At 50.6% G+C, this 20,911-nt stretch overlaps 1 protein-coding gene across 3 annotated transcripts; it reads right to left on the reverse strand.

Annotated features, from left to right (window-relative positions):
* Window positions 1–848: 848 nt before the first annotated feature.
* Window positions 849–20,645, reverse strand: TNFAIP2 (TNF alpha induced protein 2). Of its 3 annotated transcripts, none has more exons than XM_061998766.1 (13): window positions 20,621–20,645; window positions 15,377–15,484; window positions 13,568–13,869; window positions 10,904–11,531; window positions 9,186–9,300; window positions 7,870–7,995; window positions 6,958–7,058; window positions 6,778–6,876; window positions 6,522–6,645; window positions 5,438–5,560; window positions 4,382–4,537; window positions 3,158–3,279; window positions 849–2,551 (listed from the first exon to the last, which is right to left on the reverse strand). In XM_061998766.1, the coding sequence occupies exons 3-13, from the start codon at window positions 13,854–13,856 to the stop codon at window positions 2,410–2,412; spliced, it is 2,025 nt and encodes a 674-aa protein (XP_061854750.1). In that variant the 5' UTR covers window positions 13,857–13,869; window positions 15,377–15,484; window positions 20,621–20,645; the 3' UTR covers window positions 849–2,409. The 3 variants fall into 3 exon arrangements, with proteins under 3 accessions (XP_061854750.1, XP_061854748.1, XP_061854749.1); XM_061998764.1 differs by having other exon boundaries at window positions 13,568–13,910; XM_061998765.1 differs by lacking the exon at window positions 15,377–15,484 and having other exon boundaries at window positions 13,568–13,910; window positions 20,621–20,638.
* Window positions 20,646–20,911: the final 266 nt, after the last annotated feature.

The following is a 20,911-nucleotide window of genomic DNA, read 5'->3' on the forward strand; positions in this document are numbered from 1 at the left end:
TATTTATCAGCATTAACCTACCAGTGCTTTCAGGAGACATTTGTGCAACCTCCTGAAAGTACCTGGCTGTGTGTAATATGCCCCATAGCAACCAATGCCACTGCAAGTGTCGAGTCATACAGCTCATTAGAGCTGAGAGCTGGGCTTTTATAGCAGGGTGAAGAGAACTGCACAATGCAGTTCCATATGGCTTATGAAATGTGTATGAAAACCGTTTTCTCCTACCCATCCCAATGATGGTGTAGAAATAGAGTCACTATTTTCTTTCAAGCACTTACTTAGCTGGAACCCTTTTCCTTTTCCTCAAAAGACTCACTTGCATGATACATTTCTGTAAGATCTCTAAGTCAAACAGCAATTATTTATGGAAATAACATGACCTTTCACTAATTGGGAAAGAAAACGTTGCCCAATGGGTGAGAGTTGTTGTGAGTGCTCAGCACTGTCAGGAGCCATTTCAGCATTTGGCTTTGAATTGGTGCTGGTATAAGTGTTTAAATAACCTGTAATGACTTTTAAAACTGTGTGTACATGGGAGCTTTGTGGGAGCATGAAGGTGTTAATGGAAGGAGAGGGTGGTTTGCAACACCCAAGGCCAGGCAGCAGACTGAAACCAAAGCTCTGGTTTGCACCCAGGGCACCATTTTGCCACTTAAGCTGTTGGCAGAGGATTCCTTCTGCAGGCAGCAGTGAAGCCACATGTTTAGCAGCAGCTGTGAGGAGGGTGAAAGGGGGTCAGTGGGGCCAGCTGAGGCCAAACTCTGGTGGGCTGCATCTGCTGGTGTGGACAGGAAGAGAGATGGAGGAAGGGAGATGCCAGAGCAGTAAGGATGAGATGCATGTCAAATAGATATCTTTATTGTTCAACATTAGGACTGCAGCAGTGCTTAGAGGCTGATGGTTTGGATCTTGTTACACCAGATACCATAAGCACAGTGCACATGGCAGGTCTTGCTCAGAAAGCAAGGAAAGAAGGGCTATGGGACACACACTCTGCTTTTCCAACTTGTCAGTGGTCCAGCAAGACCCTCCCTATCTGGAACTGGTGGGTGGCATTCACCAAAGCAGCTTGGGAGAAGGGGAGAAACCATCCCTTTGAGGGAGTACCTAGGACTACACGTGGCAACACAGTAAACAACAGCCAGAGACAGAATAAATGAGTCACTTTTCTAGCAGATCTGGATACTGTTTAAATAGAAACATTGCAAATGAATATCTCTGAGGAAAAAAAATACACTTGGATGCAAAAAATACCCCAATGGTACACTGCATATGCATATCAATACATTACATGGGCTGCACAGTCACTGCACCGACGTTCCACAGCCTGGGACAGGAGTGCAAAGAGAGTCAAACAGAAGGGAAAGGTCTCAACTGAACACATTGCTGTTCTGGCAAGGACTGGGCTGTAAAAAGCAAAACACAGTTTCACAACAGACCCATGTGTGTTTCCACATCGTATCTACCTCAGAGCACGAGGGGCCGCAGGGAGCAAGGGAAGGGTGACGCACACAGGGTGCTCAGCTTGTTTCAATGGCATTTGAGACCGCTTCCACCGCCCATTCAAAGCCTGTGATGCCAGCAGGGTCTGGAAAAGTCCTCTGCTCCAGAAGGAAGGCTTAAGGAATGTTCAAAGTGCTTTAGCAGATGCCAGGGCTTAGCCCACGTGATGGCTCGCCAGCTGAGCGCCACACCAGTGCAGATGTGGCCGCTGTGCAGATGCCAGAGGGGTCGGATGCTCCCACCTCACAGAGGTGAAGGAAGCACACGCTGCCCTGGCTGCTGTGGGGCCACACAGGGTGAGAAGCCTCACACCCCATGCACACTGCTGCACGTGGCAGAGCGTGCAGCCAGGGCCACCCCAAGCCTCAGGTGCTGCAGTACAGCAGGAGTCCCAGCTCCTCCTGGCCCGAAACCTGGCGCCTCTCCCGTCAGCCTGACGCAGCCTGGCTCGGGGGCAGGCAGATGGGGTGCAAGATGCTCATGTGGGACTTGTACAACATCTCTAAAGTCTAAAGGCTGGCTTTTGTTTCCCTCTGTTTCCTTCGAAGGCAAAGCTGGGCCTGGGCTAGTCAGGGAGGCAGCGAGGTGGCCGTCACGGCACCCTGTGAGGTAGATGGAGGTCGGAGCAACAGGGCAGTGTCCAGGCAGAGAACATGGTGGCCCCAAGGAGACCTTCCAGGGAAGCCAGGACCGGTGTGAGGAGCAGCCCTGGTCCTTGTGGCCACTGCTCCTCCTCCAGCCCCGCTCAGAGGACGGCGGTTCCCCAGGAGGTGCTGAGCACCAGGTCAGGACAAAACAGCTCCCTCAGGAGAAGGCAGCAGTGTGTGCTGTGCATCTCCAGGGGCTGTCTCCATCCCTGGCTTGGCCAACAGTCCAGCACAAGGAGGTGCCACGGGGTGCCTTGGCCTAGGACACGTTTATGTTGGAGAAGAGCGGGGCTCCGGGCGCCGTGGACGCCGTGCTGTCTGCCAGATAACCCAGGATGCTTTTGAGTTCACTGCGTGACAGGTTGGCTTTGATGTACAGGAATGCTTCCAGGTGCCTTTTGCTGTGGAAGAGAAACATGCAGGTGTTATCTCCTCTGCATGCTGGGTCCCCCCCAGGATGGGGGCTCCACCTTGCAGTGGATGCCAGCTCAGCACCTGGCGGTCCTGCACGAGACACAGCAGTGTCCCAGGAGCTCGGGGGTAAGTTGGGAATCTCCAAGGCAAAGGGAGAAATTCGTGCCAGGGTTTGGAATATGTAAATAGGCCAGTGGCAGGTTTGCTGTCTGAGGCACAGCGTGGCTGGCAGCCCCCACCTGCCTTTATAGGCTCAAGCTATAAGACCCTCGCCTGTACTCATGTCTGTTTCTTGGCTCAACTACAGTTCCATAGAGGTAATGGACATGAACTGGGACACAAAAAGCTCCACTGAAACACAAGGAAAAACTTCTTTGCTGTAAGGGTGAGGGAGCCCTGGCCCAGGCTGCCCAGGGAGGGTGTGGAGGCTCCTCTGGAGCTTTCCAAACCCACCTGGACACGTTCCTGTGTGACCTGATCGAGGTGAACCTGCTTTGGCAGAAGGGTTGGACTGGATGATCTCTAGAGATCCCTTCCAACCCCACCACTCTGTGATTCATGAGTATTTGCAGGTCTGTGGCAGCATCTCTTACCGGATATCTGGGTATTTCGTGGCAAGTGTTGCAACTTCAATTTTGATAGCACCCAAATCCTGAAGTCGGATTATTTCAGCCAGCTTGGGGAGTGCAGAATTCAGCCACGTGGCTTGAGATCCCTGCCAGAAAAGAAAGTGGTCACCAGAGTATTGTGGAGGTGCAGACCTCCACCCAGCCCAGGAGCTGTGTTTCAGGGTGGGTGCAGCTGAGCCAGCTCCTGAGGCTGTTTCCTGGTGAGAGGGAAGGACTCAGAGGCCATTTCAGCTGCCCCATTGCTTTCAGTGGTTTTCCTAGCATAGACTTTGCCTGGGCTAGCCTTGGAGAAACTGCATTAGCTTTGTGGTGGTTTTTAATCCTCTTACACAGGTGATGTAGGGTTTGCTGTAGGACTGAGATTTCCCCATCCACCTCAACAGCTCTCCTCTCTCACCACGTTTTCCTTTCCTCGGGTTCCTGTGCTGCCTGGTGCATGTAAGAGGTCTGATGGGCCAGTTAATGTGCTACTCTCTCCCAGCTCTGCATACTTTAGCATCCCCAGGCATTGCCAAAATCCCCTCCCTGCCCACTCAGAGAAAAGCTCCAACTGGACCTGTTCTCTAGCTGTTGGATGCCCTAAGGCACGGTCTGCCTGACCTCCAGCCCACACTGAGTGATGCTCAGGCTTGTTCCTTCTCCAGTCAAATACACACAGGGTGGAGGTCAGAGCTTGCCTTAGCTTTCTTGCAGGCAAATTTACAGGTGGGAAAGGAGGGAGGTGATCTCAGAATACAGAGGGGTGTTTCAGCCATGCAGAGGCAGAAACCTCTTGGTGGAGGAAACCCTTGTGTACCCCTGCTCCAGCCCCTGCCTGACCTAAAAGCTACAAGGTGAGGGAACTCAAGGGCAAAGGGAGAAGAGTCAAAACACAGACTCCACAGAAGTTGTACTGAAACCAGAGAAGGGCAGACTTCTGACCCTATTAATACAGATCTTCAAAAGGAAACCACTGCCCATGGGACAAAGGAGGATGAAATAGCTGTCCCCCATCTGGGGAAAGAGGCTGGTGGCAGGGGAGCCTTCCTGCCCTCGGGCACTTGAAGACAACTTTGTGCCTAAAGTCCTGCCTCACAGGAAATTAAGCCGAGTTGCAAAGCTTAGCAAGAAGCTCCAGGAAACACATCTTCCTGTTTTTCAGTGTGCTGGTGCCCTGTGCTGCCCTGGGTGCAGCGAGCACTCACGTACATTGCTGGTGCAGAAGGCTTCCAGGTCAGCAGCGTTCTTGGAGATGTGCTGAGCCAGGTTTTGCTGTTGTGCTGGAGTCTTTAGGCTGACTTTCCTCTTCAGCAGCCTCACGATGTAGTCTTTAACCAAACGGGCGTGGATCTTCTCAATGATAGCCTGTTGAGAAGCAGAGGAGGGAGGGGGATGAATCACCCATCTGTCTTTGGCTTGGGGGATGAAACAAATCATGTGTGTTGATGGGGGACAGGACCATCTTGGATGCTGTAAGACATGTCCCACCAAACGCCTGCTGCCGCTCACGCGTCGGGACTGGTGCTGGTTGCCAACCTCCCAGTGACTGGTTCCCTCACATCCTAGATGCCAAGAATTTCTTTGTGCTCAAAAGAATGAAGTGTGGGAACTTCCAAATGTTGCTTCCTTCTGGGAAGAGCTAAAAGGGCTGAAAAGATCTCCATGTGTTAGAGAAGTAACGGTACTCCAGAGAAGCGGGGATTTGTGCTGCCCTCCCTGTTCCTCTCTCTCTTACAGAAAACACCATCATTTCGTTTCAGCTACTCAAAAGACAAAGGCAGGAAAGCAAAGGTTTTGTTTTTAGTATGGTGATGTTTCATATATACCCCAGCACTGCTGAAGATGGGGCTGTGGCTCAGTTATGTGGGATTTGTCAGGGCTGCAACCAGCTCCTCCACTCCCGAGGGCAATCAACGGAGCCATGAGACACAACTGTGCAATTGCATCTGTGTTCCAAGGTTGCTAAACCAAACCCAACCATAAAGATGTATTTTGAGTGGTCCCTAAAGCATGTTCTCTGCAGCAAGAGCGGTTCTCTCTGCAAATGCTGCAGCAGAGCTGCCCGAGCCTGCTTCTGCTGGAGAAGGGCAAGATTTTATATGGCTAATCTAGGTAAACTGCTTGCTGGTGGAAATCCTGTCTGAGATGTCTCTCCAATGCCAGACCAGCTTAATGTGGGTCAAGGCAGCTTGAGCTGCAGAGGTTCAGAGCTGAAAATGCAGTCTTGGCATCCCAGAATCCCTCCAATATTTCCCTTGGACTTACGTGGTAAAAAGGCTCCTTGAGGGTCCGGAAGTCTGAAACATGTTTGCTGGTGGTTTTAATGATCTCATTCATAATTTCATTGCTGGAGTCCCACTTGTGCTCTGTGAACTTCTTATAAATTGGCTGAACAAAAAGAGGGAAATGTGCTTAGTTCCTTCCAAACAAGTTGTGTGCACATGCACGTTTGGCATTTCGATACGTGCAGTATCCTACAGAGTGCTGTCCCGTGGAGGGACACGTGATGCTGGCTTTTAGGGGAAGGGGGGAAAAAAGAATCATTAAGAGACATTTTCAATCACTTTTTTTTCCTTGGCCATGAGTAAATAAATCAGAGAATTAAAGAAACACTCCTTCTCTGTCAGACCTTCTAAAGGCCCTACAGAGAAAGCAGGAGAGGTTGTGGCTGAATATTCCTGACTCCTATGCCTTCCTCTCCAGCACATTCACTTAACTTAGAAAGCTTCTGATATAGATACAGATATAGATATAGATATATAGATATAAGAAGAAAGACATCAAAAGTGCCTTTCAAGCCACCTTTAGCTGAGTAACTGCAGGTCACGTCATTTGTGATCGCTTCCTACAGTTTGGAGTGTAAACACTTGCAGGTTGAGACTCTCCCTCCTGCAGCAGTTATATCTTTGATGTGATCAGCATGTTCTAGGTTCCTCTGCACACTTATGCCTATGGTAGGTGCATCTATTTTGGCTTAGGGAGCGGGTCAAGGAGAGGTGAGCCTGAGTTTTGTGGCAGCAACGTTAGGGCAGGTGCTGAGAGGTGGCCTCAGAGCACTTTTGGTGCTTCAGTGTTGAAGTGAGGGAGCCCTGGCACAGGCTGCCCAGGGAGGGTGTGGAGGCTTCTTCCTAGGAGGTCTTCTAGACCCACCTGAACACGTTCCTGTGTGACCTGATCTAGGTGAACCTGCTTCTGCAGGGGGGTTGGACCAGATGATCTCTAAAGCTCCCTTCCAACCCCCACCATTCTGTGACTGGAACCAGAGATTTCAGCAATAGCACAGCAGCAGAACACACCTGGCAGTGTTCTGAGCCATGGGGCAAGAGGTTTTGGGGCAGGGTTATGGTACCTTTAGCTGAGCAAAGAGCTGTTGAAGCAGCACGTCAAAGCCGCTGTTCTCAATGTCACTGAGAGTGCTGAGGATACTGGCTTTGTTCTCATCCTTTTCTGACATGTTCTTCTCTGCATAGTCTCTGCAAGGAAATATCAGCAAGGTCAAAAGGGAGAAGTTTAGAGGTCTCTGCAGCAAGATGGATCTTTGGCCACTCTGGAGTGCCTCCCCTGTCTCACACTGTTACCCGCAGAGGAAGGAGCGAAGCCTCTACCTGAAGTTCCAGCAGTTGTTAATATTTGCAATCAGGATGGGCTTGTAGTGTCTGTGCTTCTTGCATCTCTCCTTAAAGTCTTCAAAAGCATCCTTGTAGCTGGAGGGGAGATGGGAAGACAGGGAGGTGAGCACGTGGCCAGGCCCCGGCTGCGCACCGCCGTGCCGTGCCGTGCCGTACCTTCTCAGGAAGGCGGGCAGCTCCTTCCACAGGCGCCGCGCCAGCTCCTGGCCCACTGCCACGCTGATGTCCTCAGCTCGCTTCTGCCCGCTGTACACACTCTAGCAAACAGACAAGGACAAGGCTTAACGCTGCCTGCTTCAAACAGGGGCAGGGTTGCTGGTTGCTCCAGAGCCTGAAGTGTGCGTGGGTCACCTGCACCCTCCCTGCGACAGAGCCGGGGGCAGCGATGGGCAGCTGAACTTATTTCATGGGCTCAAGCCAATTTTGAACTCCACTCTCAAAGGGGGAGAGAGAAGCATTAAAGTGAGCCTATAAAATAGCTGAGAAAGATCCCTTTCAGCCCTCGAGATCCTGTGACTCTGTGAAAGTCACACCTGGGGTTTTTGGTGTTTCTGCCCAGTGTCATATGATTGCATTATAAACCCCATTCAAGCACATCAACCTCAATGCAGGAAAGGTTTATATGCTCACAGATGAGCTCTACTAATCCTCTGCAGCCAGAGTAGGGGACTGTTGAGCATGGGGAAAGGGCATGAGTACTGGGAGCAGCTCTGCCCATGGCAGCCTCCCTGGGAACAAGCAACGGCACTGCACTGCCTCCTTGCTTGGCCAAACCCATCTCTTGCCTGTCTGCCGTTACATTTACCCGGTGCCTGGTGGCATGGCATCGGCTGGGGGTGCAGAAGAGACTGCACAGTGGAGAAATGAAGGCAGCTTTCCCACTCATTTTGTTTACAGAGGAGTTTGCCTAGAGCATGTGGCAGACCAGGACCATGCCAGACCACGAAGCTCACTCACCTCCACTCCATCCCTGCATGAGTGACTTGGCCTTTTGCTTTCCTGCATTGACCTCAAATCCTGAGCCACGTTTGCAAGTGTTTCTTTTTGAGATATACATATGAGCATTACCTGGATAACAAATATTGCTAGCAGTTCACTCTGAAAATGCCCATTTAGCTTCTCTGGTTCTTTGTCTTCTTTCCATCTTTGAATTTCTTTATCTAAACATTTGCTGAGTGAATTTTTGACGGTAGCCTTCAGGGAAGGAAGAACAACAGCATTTACCACAAAGTGGATGGAGCAGCTCCTGCCCTTAAGCAGGTTTTACTCACTCACCCACCCTTTGTCTGGCTCAGCAGACTTTATTCATGGTCCTGGCTGAGAAATCTAGGGGTTGTGCTACAAGGCACCTTAGCCACCCCTTCGTGGCAAGAAGGGCAACTCCCTCAGAATATCCCCCTCAGTGAATTGAGTATCTCAGGGTAGGAATAGAGATCAAAATGTATGTCCCTGCTCACCACGTCAGCAGGGTCTGGAGGGCAGGGAGAAGGCTGCAGCCCTCCACATGTGCCAGAGCCCAAATTCCCCCAGCCATGTGTTGCCCGTGTGTCACACTCAGTGCTACTCTCTGGGCCTGATTTTGAAATCCTTTCCCACGAGCACTCCTGACATCTTGTGAGTGCCAGAGAGTGAAACAAAATGTGCTCAGCTTTTCTCTGCTCTCTGAGCCTTCTCCCGTGGACACCGTGCAGCAAAGCTGTGGAAACGGTCTGTGTGGTGGCTGTACTTCTGACCTCCCAGTGTTCATGTGTTCTGCAGCCCACACACCCACCCCCTCCCATTTGCAAACCATCACAGGCTACAGCTAAACCTGGACCACGTCCTTCTCATTCCCCTGGAATTCCAGCCCCACAGCACTAAGTTCTGGGAGCACTCTAAAAGCTGCTTCTCGTTCCCATCAAGTGATCCAAAACTCAACTGTGGCTTTCCACAGACCAGGGCACATCAAAGAAACAGATGTTTCATGCCAAGACCTGCATGGGCTATGCTCACCCAAGCTCTGGCACCACTGCAGAGACCAGAAGTCATTCTGAACCCTTCACCTGCCAGAGGGAGCATAAATCCCTCCGGGGATGTAACAAACAACTGGATAGTTACTCATAAAGCTTTGCCGTTGGATTTTTGCCCATCTTCCTACTACAGGATTTGCAAGAACAGAGCAGGCTCTTTTCTGGTGACTCCCAGGGCTAAGCAGAAGTTTGCTCTGCAAGTCCCATCTAGCAGGCAGCTGACCTGTCCCCCAACAAGAAACAAAAGCACTCTTGTTTTGGCTCCTCTCTGGAAGGGTGTGTGGCTCACAGCTGAGCCCCGTGTGCAGGGCAAGTCAGAGCTCCCCTGAGCATTCTTATGGGAGCAGCAAAGGGAAGGACTGGATAGATTCTCACCTCTTCACTCTCAAGGTATTTCTTTTCAAGCTCTTTGCTCAGACTTGATGGCAAAAGGCTTCCAAGCTTAACTTTTTCCAACTCCTCGGCTAGAAGTTGATCTTTTCTCATATCTCTGGAATGAAAAAGCCAAACAAAGCTGTTTTCCAAGGGCAGGGTAATTGAAGACAGCTGCTGATGCAAATCACTAACACTCTTTGGGCTATCAGTGGGAAGAAAAAAAGATGGCAATGTACACTGTCCTTAGTCCAGGCAGGATTTGGAGGAGCTGAAGCTGTGCCAGGGGTGAGACCTATGAAGGCAGGACTCCAAGCAGCCCTGGAGAGTGGAGTTGTGTTCTGCCAAGCTCCTGAGCACTGCTCATTTCACTCTGGTGGGGTTGTGAGACCTGAAGCGTGCAGGACAGTCTAGCCCCAGGATACGACCTCTCCACACCTATATAGAGAGGTGATCAGGTGAAAAGCTGCTGGTTTGTGCCTAGTTGAGAGCAGAGCAGGTGGTTTCATACCCAACTGTCCTGTCCCCATCATGTTGGCTGAGCTGGGTGCTCCTGAGCAGCTTGGAGGGAAGGGACTTGCCAGCTGTGGGGGCTCAGTACTTGCTGAGGGGGGCAATTTGGGAGCAGTCTCTCCTTCTGGAGCTGTAGAGAACAACCCTGAATATCACCCAAGTTCTGTGCTTGCCCATCACTCATCTCCATGCGGGTCCATCACTGTGCGTCCCACACGTGGGCTGTTTCTGATGTGACACTGGAAACTGGGGCCAGGCTGATGTGCAACCTTTCTCCTCCTCCTTGCTGTTCCCCTTGCTGCTGGCCCTAGAGAGCAGTGATCCCTCAGCAGACACCTGGACATGGCCTCTGGGGCACCACACAAAGCAGCTGCTGCCCTGGCCAACACCATCCCCAGCCCCAGGATGTGCTGCTCTGCTCCTCATTTCCAAACACACACTGGTTCTGGCCTGAATACCCTGACCTAGAGCACAGCACTGGCTCTGTAACACTTCCAGGCTCAACACCAGCTCATTATACTCTGTCAGAGAAACACAGGGAGGAAAAAGCAGTGGTGAAGGTTGAATGGCTTTAGAACAGCAGGAGAAACAGTGCTGGTGTATCTACCAGTTTTCACCTGAGAAATGTGAGCCCTCAGTTCTCCATCCAGCACTCGAAGCCACAACAAGGAATGTTTTCAGTTGTGCAATGCACAGGGCTTGTGAGGGTGAAGGGTGACCCTTGGCTGCTGACATCCTCATGCAGGGGTACAACCTCCAACCCAGGAGACTGAGCACAGACTGTGGGCAACACCTCAGCAGCATTCTCATGTTGCTCTATTTGTTGGCTGCCCTCTGCTCCAGAGGGCTGACATTTTCAAATGCTCCAAGAATGAGTTCAGCTCTGCAACTGCAACAGAGATCAGGGCACTGAACCTACTCAATTTATCCCACAAGCAAAGGCCTCAACATCTGTGTGCATGCCTGTTGCCCAGAAGCCAGAATGGTGGAGTCAGCCCTTGGTTTACAGACCAGCAGCCTTGAGTGTGTCCCTTGTGCTGTGCTGGCCAGCTGGTGCACAGCAGCACGATGCTGCTGACACCACCAGCCAGCCAGGTGCCAGAGTGCATCACAGTGACACCAGCTCCTAAATCAGGCAAGCACCTGGTTTTGCAGCCAGTGAACCTGTGCTCATCACCAGGGGTAAACAGGTGGGAAAGCCCACTTACTTTGGATAAAGGTTGTGCACCCAGGAGAGGAGAAGGTAAACGTCCTTGTCTTCCAGATGACACTCGGCACTTTGCTTTGCCTGGGAGGCAAAATAATTGTGGTAGAGGTCTGCATATGTGCTGAACACGTTAAAATCAGGAGGATAAAGCTGTTTAATGTACTTTACAACTACTGTCAGATCTTCCTTCATTGTCTTTCCCATGTGCAGGAGGTTCTGGCCAACTGGAGAGAGGTTCTCAGTTCTAGGAGTACGGCTTGTGTCTCCCATTCGAGTCTCTACCGACTCCTTCACTGTAGCCATCCAAAGCTCCTTCCATTTCCTAGGTCTAAACTGCATGTTTTGGTCAGGTGCATTCTCTGATGTGTAGTTCTGATCTTCTCTCTCCTGCTCTTTCAGTGCCTCCACTGCCTGCTGCAGCAGTTCTGGGTTTGTTCTCGCGAGCGCTATGGAGTCTTTCAAGATGCTGAAGACTTTGTGCTTCAGGACTTCATAGACAGACTCGACATCTTGCTGGCTGGTGTTCAGCCCCTCCTCGCTTTTGCTGCACAGGCTCTTCTCCAGGACAATCAGATGCTGAGCGGCGTCGCAAAGCTTTTGCTCTTCGAGGAGCTCCAGGACTTGTTTGACTGAGGAGAAAAAAGAGAACAGCCTTTGTTTACTCAACACTGAAGGTTTAAAGCTCTGTTTCATAAAAAATGGGGGCTCTGGAACACTTCTTTTTTAAAGAAGAGATCTGTCTTTCCCTAATGCTAGTGTGGGCTCCTTCACCATGCAGGAACCCTTTCTGCTTCTTTAAAGACCAGACTATTTTTGATGGTATCTAGCAACAGGACAAGGGGTGATGGGATGGAGCTGGAACACAAACAGTTCCATTTAAACATAAGGAAAAACTACTTTACTGTGAAAGTGAGGGAGCCCTGGCACAGGCTGCCCAGGGAGGGTGTGGAGGCTCCTTCCTTGGAGGTCTTCAAGACCCACCTGGACACTTTCCTGTGTGACCTGAGCTAGGTGACCCTGCTTCTGCAGGGGGGTTGGACTGGATGAGCTCTAAAGGTCCCTTCCAACCCCCACCATTCTGTGAGTCTATGATTATTTCTAGCTTGCCTCTAACTGAGGCAATAGCAATCTGAATACTCCTCACCTGGGTGTTACACACCAGCTATCCCACGCCCAACATTTAGATTCATGGAGGCTGATTGATTATTATCCCCCTTCCTATTAATCTGACCTCAAGTCAGAAGCATGGCTTTAGAAGAAGTGGAGATGGAAAGATGTAGCTGAATAAGATGTGCCAGAGGAGATACCACGTGGGTGCTCCAGAAATAGGTTGGCACAACGTGACCTGTGAGATTTTTTTTGGAGGACACATTCAGCAGGCAAGATAAAGACAACTGAACAATCTTATCTGAACTACAGCCAGTTACTTTATATGTTACAGTCTGGGAAATCATTAGTTAAACTGGAGAAGTTATATCACAAAGTGAGTTCCGTGAGATGAGTGAGGTTTGCATGGAAAACTCTGGGTGGAGGAAGTTTGTATTATTCATGAAACTCATTTTACTTGGTGTTCTCCACAGAGACTGTGGCACAAAAGCTGGGAGTGCCCTACTGGCGTGTGCTGGCTGCACAAAGTTCAGAGACATCATTGAAACTGAGAGCTTGGTGTGTGATACGAGGAACAATGGGACAGCTTGAAGAGTAAATAGGCTGAAATGTAATAGCAGAAAGTGTAAGAGACAAATTCAGTAGAACAAAAGTCAACAACAACAGGCTGCCCAGGGAGGGTGTGGAGGCTCCTGCTCTGGAGGGCTTCAAGACCCACCTGGACACGTTCCTGTGTGACCTGATCTAGGTGACCCTGCTTCTGCAGGGGGGCTGGACTGGATGAGCTCTAAAGGTCCCTTCCAACCCCCATCATTCCATGATTCTGTGTTAACAAAGAGGATTTTCTGCTGCAAGCTGGATGTGAATCACCTTGAGCTGGAGGAGGAAGAAAATGAACTAAAGGTACAACTTGCTAAGCTTATGACCCAGGTAACAAGTTATGTCACCTGAGGTGACAGGGGAGCCTTGGAAGTACCAAGGGGCATGCACTTCTCCAGCTCTGTGTTTCTCTGAGCAGGTATTTTTCTGCCTCTCTAAGCACCCATCAGGGATGGTGCCTGCAACTGGGAGAGCTGTATGTTCATATATTATGGGTAAGACATACTTGTGCTGCTCACTCCTGTGCCTGGGAGAAGAGATTTCACAGGCTAGGGGTTTCATGAAGAAGCAGAGCAGAGGGCTATGTCTTGGTTTCTCACCCACCCACAGATCTCTGTGCTACCATGAGAGGCAGAAACAAGTTTTGTTTGGGACGGAAAACCTGCAAACTGGCATCTCCTCAAGGAGTGTGCCCTTGGTGCCAAAGGACTAGGAACCTGCTTCTGCAGGGGGGTTGGACTAGATGATCTCTGGAGGTCCCTTCCAGCCCTACTATTCTATGATTCTATGACTTGAGGTCATGTCTCCCTCAGACCATGTTTCCCCAGGCTCCTTGGACAAGACACTTCAGTCTGCCAGTGCCCTTCTCAAGGGGACAATTCTCCGCCTTATGCAGCCCCTCTGGAGGTAACTATGGCTAGTCGATGAGGTGGTGCAAGGAGGATGGAGGAGCACTTACCACTGAGTGGCTTGGCCTTTTTCATCTTCTTAAGTGCATTGGTAAAAATCCCCTTTATTCCTTTCTTGCCCTTTTCAGGGCTGTCTCCAGCAGAAGTACAACTCCCGTTGCTCGTGATGGAAGAGGCACGTGAGGCTCTGCAGGCTGCTTCTGGTTTTTCACTCATCTTCTCCTGGTCCCTGGACCAGATCTCGTATCCAGAAGGTTCAGCACAAGCAGAGACTTGCTCAGCTACTGATGTTGAAGAGTTTTCAAGCTGCCTGTGGCAACCCTCTGATCCATTGCGCATTCCAATAGGACCACTTTGGAAAAAAGGTAACATTTTCATCATTTTCCTTCTAGCCTGTAAAGTTCAGAGAGAACTGGTCAGGTTATAACAAGCTTGCATGAAAAACTACCATGGCACAATGTGGCAAGGTGTATTCCCATAATCAAACACCCCCAACAAGCTCTGGCATGAGTTGTCCCTGTGTGGGCTCTGCACACGTGTGGTGTGAGGACAGCTCCTGACCAATGGCACCTCAAGATAACTGAGGGCATGGAAATAGTCTCTGGTTTAATAAATCACTCAGAGGAAAATCAATGAGTGATTTTAAGGGTGATACAGATGGCTTGATTTGAAACCTTGAGCTTGGTTGGTTATGGGGCTCTCCTGTGGGATGCTGTAGGCATACAGAGGTGAGCATGGATGCTGCACACAGGCAGGTGGATGGGACAAGTGCCCTGGGCCTATTCAAAGCAGCCACAAGCCTCCCAGTTTTATATGGCATCAGGGTCAACTCCCACCTTCCTCAAGGCCTGTTTTCACTGAGCTCTGCTCAACTGGCTGCAGGTCAGTTTGTGGAAGCACCCAGGTAGCTCATTGCACACTGAGTTTGCAAGTACACCATGAAAACAAGAAGAGCCTACCAAGGCAGGCATGAGTCAGTGTTTGCTGAGCAAAAGTCCTGCTGGTTTAACTGTGTCCCCATTTAAATCAGTAATGAAACTCCTAGCTTTATTGAGGAGAGCTCTCAGAGAAGATGGCTGAGGGTTCAGACACATTAGGGGTGTAAAAAACAACATTGAAGGGATGGGAGTGTGGCAAGCACAGCAGCATCCCCTGACAGGAGCATCACAAGGCTTATGAGCTTTGAGGCCCCAGACTCCCTGCCAGAAGCATGGTTTCTCTGCAGCAGATGCAAGCTCATGGTCACACTCAGACCCTGCAAACCACTCACTGAGTAGCCTCATTTTCAAAGCAGTCCCAGGGTCACTACAGCATCCCAAGACAAGGCAACTTCCCTGTGGCTTCTTGGGTGTTTCCAAATGCCTGGGAGCACCTATTGTCCCAGCTGCTTAGGTTGTAACGTGGGGCAGCAGTGCAGGCTGGGGCTTGTGCACAAAGGGTGACGTGGGGTGATGGAGGAGGGAAGGTTCTGATACCAGCAATGAACCAAACTGGGCTTTTTATCAGAGTTGCTCAAGGACACTGGTGCTAGTGACCAAAAGGACACTGGTGGAGGTGACCAGGGCTGCTGCATGTCCAGAGAAAGCCTTTGGCTGGCTGAGGGGGAAAGAGGAGCAAGGCATGTGGATCAGGGTGGTTTAGGCTTGTTTAAACAGCCATTATCCTGCTCTACCACCAACACTCCTGCATTATTAATAGTGAAGGATTGAAATGTGTTATTGTGACAGTGTCTCTTTGTGAGACTGAGAATTATTTATGTGTGTGTACAAGATACTGCTGCAGATGGATTTGCATCACTAATAATTATCCGTGTAAGGATGCTAATGATGCAATTACTGTGGACAAATGAAGTGACTCACAGTTTCCAATCCTTGCTCCAACAACACTCCTTTCTTTTTAAGAGACTTCCTGGGACTCTGGTGTGCTTCTGTGTGGTGAACTCTCAGGCAAGTTTTGGCTCACTTGTTCTGTGTGAGGGAAGAGAAATGAGGCTTTAAGTAAGAACTTGGCTTCAGTTACAAGGCCACAATGTGGTGATCTTTAACTACCCTTGTGAAGTTCATGCTCTCGATACATATCTTGCTGATACAGATGGTGATACTTGTTTCTGGGCAAACAGGTTGGAAGACTGTGGCTTTTTGTTTTCAATTGCCATCCTTCCTGCTAGCTCCTGGCAGCCTGGAGATCTTTGAGGCCTCAAGTTAATGGAATCAGAGCAGTCAGAGCCTAGCATTGCTGAAAGCTTTCCTTCTCCATCCTTTGGCTGCCACGTCATTCAGCATTAGTAATGCTGTTGCTTTGAAAACACACTGCAGGTGAAAAGTCATTTAGGAAGGAAAGTGGGGGGTGTGTGTGCAAAATCTGGCTGGATCTCAGCTAAACTGTGAGCCAGGGCAAAGTGTGAAGCTGAAGCTAAGGTGCTGCTGTGGCTGAGCAGAATGGTGGTAGCTGCCAGAAGAGTGGAGTCACTGCATCAGGTGGCTGCACGTCCCAGAGCTGTGGGGCTGCTCTGCTGAGCAAGCAAAGGGCACCTGAGCATCACAGCTACCCAACAGCTCTGAGCCAAGCTGAAGCTAAGCACCCACCTCTTTTCTTCCCCTACAACACTTAACTGAGGAGGGAGGAAACCCCTCCATGGTTCACTTAGTACGGTCAGGATGGTCCAGTAGAATCCCAACAATGGTGGAAAAGAGCTACTTTTGGTGACATTTCCATTACAGAATGTAAGTGATGGTGACAGGAACTCTGTGATTGGGACTTTGCTCATTTATTTTAGGGCTGTTTTCCTAAGCTGCATTTCCCAGCATGACATTGTGTTTAGATTCATTCTGACAAACCCTTTCCTGTTCAAGCACAGCCTCATGCAAGTTCTTCTCTCTCTCCTGTCATTCCAGTCAAAGAAGTAATTGTTCCTTCTTATTTTCCCAAACAAAGACTGTACCTCTCCCTTTCCTACAGCCAAAGGTGACTTCCAGATTCTTTGGATGAAGAAAGACTGATTTAACAATGTTTTTGCTGCTTTTTAAAGACTAAAGATGAACATGCATGCCCCTTTGGAAATCATTGAAGTGGCACTACACATAAAAGAGTCCATAAGGAAATGATTAAGCTGGTTACAAGCAGAGGTTGAAAGGCAGAACTTTGTCCTGGTAGGGCTCTGAAAGGGGCTGGTAATGCCTGGGAGTGAAGCAGGTAGCCAGGCATGTGCTGCTGGGGGCTGCAGCTGGGGTGAGCCCCATCTTCTGCAGCATGGCCCTGGGCCCAGACCTTGTCCTACAGCTGGATTAGAAGGTAAAAATCATCCCAGGGACAGCACATCAGCAGCATGGGATCTATTGGCCATATTGAGACGTCAGGGTGTGCTTTTTCATCCTGAACTGACTTCAGCTACCATGCTCACTGGCATCTGGCCAGCTTGAACACTGGCCCAGTGTTCATCAGTTGGCTGCTGATGGTTTGCACACCTTTGTATCTGCAGCAGGAAATACCAGTGCACCCCAGCTCACAGTTCTGCCCTGAAACACAGCCTCGGTCTCTTATGGCAAGTGGTACCAAAAACTCCCCCCACCTCACCTCTTTAGCACAGCCAAATGATGTAAGAAATGCTTGTAAGGAACTTCCTATAGGGAACTTTCTTATATACAACTCCCTCTTCCCACCAGAAACACTCAGCTAAAAGGAGGTGGCACTGGAGGCTGTGAGCAGGAGATGCTGTGCCAGCTCTGCTCCCTGTTCTCTTCTTCCCCCCAGCTTCTTCTCCTGCCCACTGAGCTCGGCTCTGGCTCAGCTGGCCACGGGCTCCTCCTTTACACCAGTGTCTGGGTCACAAATCAAAGCTTGCTACAATTCCAGCATGCTCCTCATTATTCTAGCAGCTAATGCTTTGTGAAAAGCTGAATCATTTCCCAGGCACAGAGCTCAAATTCAAAGTCTTGGGAAATTTAATGGTTTAAGATCAAGACTTGTCACAGATCCCAACTCACTATTATTACTAATTTACTGGTAATTCATTGTCATCATCATCACCATCCTCACTATGTGACCCTATAGTTTGTGCCAGGGGAGCCTTTAGCTCCAATTATTATCTATTCATCTCACAGTTGCCCACCAGAAGAGCAGCACAGCTCACACAGCATCCTCTGCTACCCACACAGAGACCCTGCACCCTTTGGACAGCCGTGCTGGGAGAGGGACCCAGCGAGCTCCCTGCATGGTGCTGGTCATGGTGTGAGCCTCTCTGGGGTGGGCAGCAAGGGGGAGGGAAACACCTGGAGCAGAGCTAGACACAGAAAGACACAACCCAGACTCTAGCTTCTTGTTTTCTCCTTTTGCTCCTCAAAGGAATCAGCTCTCACACTGCACAGGGAGGACTGAGCTCGTTGGTGAGGGAGGCTCGTGGCGTGCCAGAGAGCACTCAGGGGAAGAGATTTTCACTAATCACCCCTAGTCTGATTTTTTTTTTGCTGATCTTTCTCTTGATTTCCTTCTTCCTGAGCTGCTGCCAGCGTTAGCAAGCCTTTGTTTGGATTTTCAGTGCTCTCCAGCCTGCTGACATCCTAGGTCACAAGGATTTATGTCTTGTTTTAGTGGAAATGCCTCATTCTCCTGCAGCCTCTCAGAAATCCAGAGTTATTCAGCAAAGTTTGTTCTCTGCATTTGCATCAGTCTTTTCTCCCTCCATCCACTCTCCTGTCCCCAGGAGGAAAATCACACTGGGTCAAAGCATCTTTTGAAGCAGTAAAGCAGGGCAGCCAGACCCCTAAATAAGCTGCTAGTAAAGCAAAGAGTCTATGGAGATGCCAGCCCCAACCTTTGCAAGCTGGGAAGTCCTCCTAAGAAGTGGGGTTTTCCTACCAATTATCATTAGCTGGATGGGTATGGAATGGAGACACTGTAGAACTGAGGGCTCCCACTCAGCTCAGCCTGGGAAATCACAGCCCACAGACAAGCTGGGCCACCAACATCCCCACCTTGAAATTGCACTGTGCTGTTTAAGCCCATGCTCCTGTCCACAGAACCCTGCAGAACACTCACTAACTCACATGCTCCAGCACCATCCTGATGGTGGCCAAGCTCTGCTTCTAATGGACTCAAATGCTGGGGGGAAACAAACCTTCTGTCTCCAGTAAAGAAGTCAGAAGCAGAACTTCCTCAGAGGACCCAATTAATGTGCCTTAGCAGAGCCATGGTGGGATCTGCCTGGGGAGCAGTGTACATAGAGCTATATTTGGTTTATCTTAATTACTGAAGGACAGCTGAAAGCAGTCCTGTAAATCAACATCTCCTGTTGTTAGTGAGACTTTTTCAAGCTGGGAAAGAGAAGGGAAAATTCCACACATTGCTAGCGGGAACAAGCAGAAAAGATGCAATGTAATCTGCTCCTGTTCCTTCTCATTTCAAATCTGGGCAGTATCACTTTGAACTGCTGCCACTGAAAGAGAATCCAGCTGCTGCTGTCTGGGGTTTTGTTTTCATATGACTGTTGTTCCCAAAGCCAAATCTTGCATTGAGACCTGGAGCTTACAAAGTTCACTGCTAGAGCTAACAGAGACTGAGAAGATTGACAGATTTCCTGGGAGAGAGACCTAGAGCTTCAGTAGCACTCATCTCTACCAGCATTTTCAGGCCTCTTTTTACAGGGAGGGTGGCTGAAGCAAACCCAAGCCAGAGTTTTCCAAAGCTGTCTGCTCCAGTCCCATCAGCTCTATCAGAACTGGAAAGCCTCAAAGTCCCTTGGCAGGAGCAGCTGGTTGAATGCTTTGGAGAATGACTGTTCCTTCAGGTTTTCTCTTCTCAACCTGGATGTGATGGTGAGGGACCACAGCTCCTAGAGCTGTCATATGCTCCAGTCACAGAAAGTCTCTTCCTTACTTTGCAGCAGCCTCAAGAAGAAATCCTACTTTAAACACACTGAGGATGCTCACCCTGAGCTTAAAGCCTTCAATTTGTGCCTGAAGGGCTGATGTGGATGTGGGGCAGCTACCCAAGGGTTGGAGGGAGCTTTGACAGGCTCTTCAGTGGTCTGGGAAAAGGCAGGTCCTAGGGGCAGTGAGACTAAGAAATAGTCACCAGATGATGAGCACAGCAATGCAGAAACACAGCAGCTCAACACAGTGACCCTGTCAGGGTGCAGGGCACAGGGGCTGCCCAGGACCATACAGGATCCAGGCACTGAAATGCTGTTTTTGCAGTGCAACTGGGATGAGTGAATCATAATCCAACGATTTTCCTGCAATTTGGGAGAAAACCACTTCCTTCCAAACAAAGAGGAGGGGGTGGGAAGTGCCACACTGCATCTGCATCCCAGTGCCTGACCTGAGTTTAAATGGTGGGTGTCAGGAGGTTGGGGCAGCACGTTTTCCTATGGTATCTAGCAACAGGACAAGGGGTGATGGGATGAAGCTGGAACACAACAGTTCCACTTAAACATAAGGAAAAACTCAGTGCTGAGGTGAGGGAGCCCTGGCACACGCTGCCCAGGGAGGGTGTGGAGGCTCCTGCTCTGGAGGGCTTCAAAACCCACCTGGACACGTTCCTGTGTGACCTGATCCAGATGGGACCTGCTTCTGCAGGGGGGTTGCACTGGATGAGCTCTAAAGGTCCCTTCCAACCCTACCATATGATTGTATGCTTTGGTGCCCATGAGCCCTGACTGGATTTTGGGGGAAAGGTTAGGGAGAAGCAGAGGAGAAGACCAGGAGTCCCTGTGCTCATGCCCTGAAGTCTGGGGCATGAGCAGCAGCAATGGACCACAGCAACCACCAGCCCCCAGCCCTGGCGTGTGCCTGGAGCTGCTGCCCTCCTCTCAGCACCTCTTTCCTATTCCAACAGCCGCAACGTGGATCTGAAAGATCTGAAAGCAGTCGTTTGTCCACGAATCCATCCTTTCAGCACCTTCCACTTACTCACACCGCCTCCCACCACCCCGATCCCAACCCCAACCGACAGCCTTCCCCTTGGCTAAGCCGAGTCGGGAGGAAAAGCAGTAGCAGGGGGGCACGGGAGCAGCGTGGGAGCAGCGGGGGAAGGGACGAGCCGCGGTGTGGCAGCAGGGGCAGCCGGGGCGGTGCGGGCAGCCGGGGCGGCCGCTGCGCGTTACTCACGCGGTCCCGGGCGCGTCGGGCGCTGGCAGCGGCGCGGCCCCGGCGCAGCGCGGCTATAAGGGACGGGCCGGGCTGGGGGCGGGACCCGGCCCGCGCAGAGCCCTCGCCTCGGAAAGTCCGGCCGCGCCGCCCTCCCTCCGAGGCGGCAACCCAAAGGCGAGCCAGAAATCCGCTGCGGCGGGGTACGAGCCCTGGGCTGGTCCCCGCGCTTGAGCCCCGGCGTGGGAAGGAGCGGTGGATGGATGGGGCGCCGCTGCCGACGGCGTTGGTGGCTGCGGGGTGTTCTTGGAG

This window comes from Colius striatus, chromosome 6 (assembly GCF_028858725.1).
Source record: "Colius striatus isolate bColStr4 chromosome 6, bColStr4.1.hap1, whole genome shotgun sequence".
Taxonomy (NCBI): domain Eukaryota; kingdom Metazoa; phylum Chordata; class Aves; order Coliiformes; family Coliidae; genus Colius; species Colius striatus.

Excerpts from the sequence above, each read along its gene's own strand:
- TNFAIP2 (XM_061998764.1), bottom strand. The coding sequence starts at position 13,898 with ATGATGAAAATGTTACCTTTTTTCCAAAGTGGTCCTATTGGAATGCGC. Across the intron at positions 6,877-6,957 it reads CTGCCCGCCTTCCTGAGAAG|CTACAAGGATGCTTTTGAAG; the intron begins GTACGGCACGGC and ends TCTCCCCTCCAG. Across the intron at positions 2,552-3,157 it reads ACGAAATACCCAGATATCCG|CAAAAGGCACCTGGAAGCAT; the intron begins GTAAGAGATGCT and ends TCTCTTCCACAG.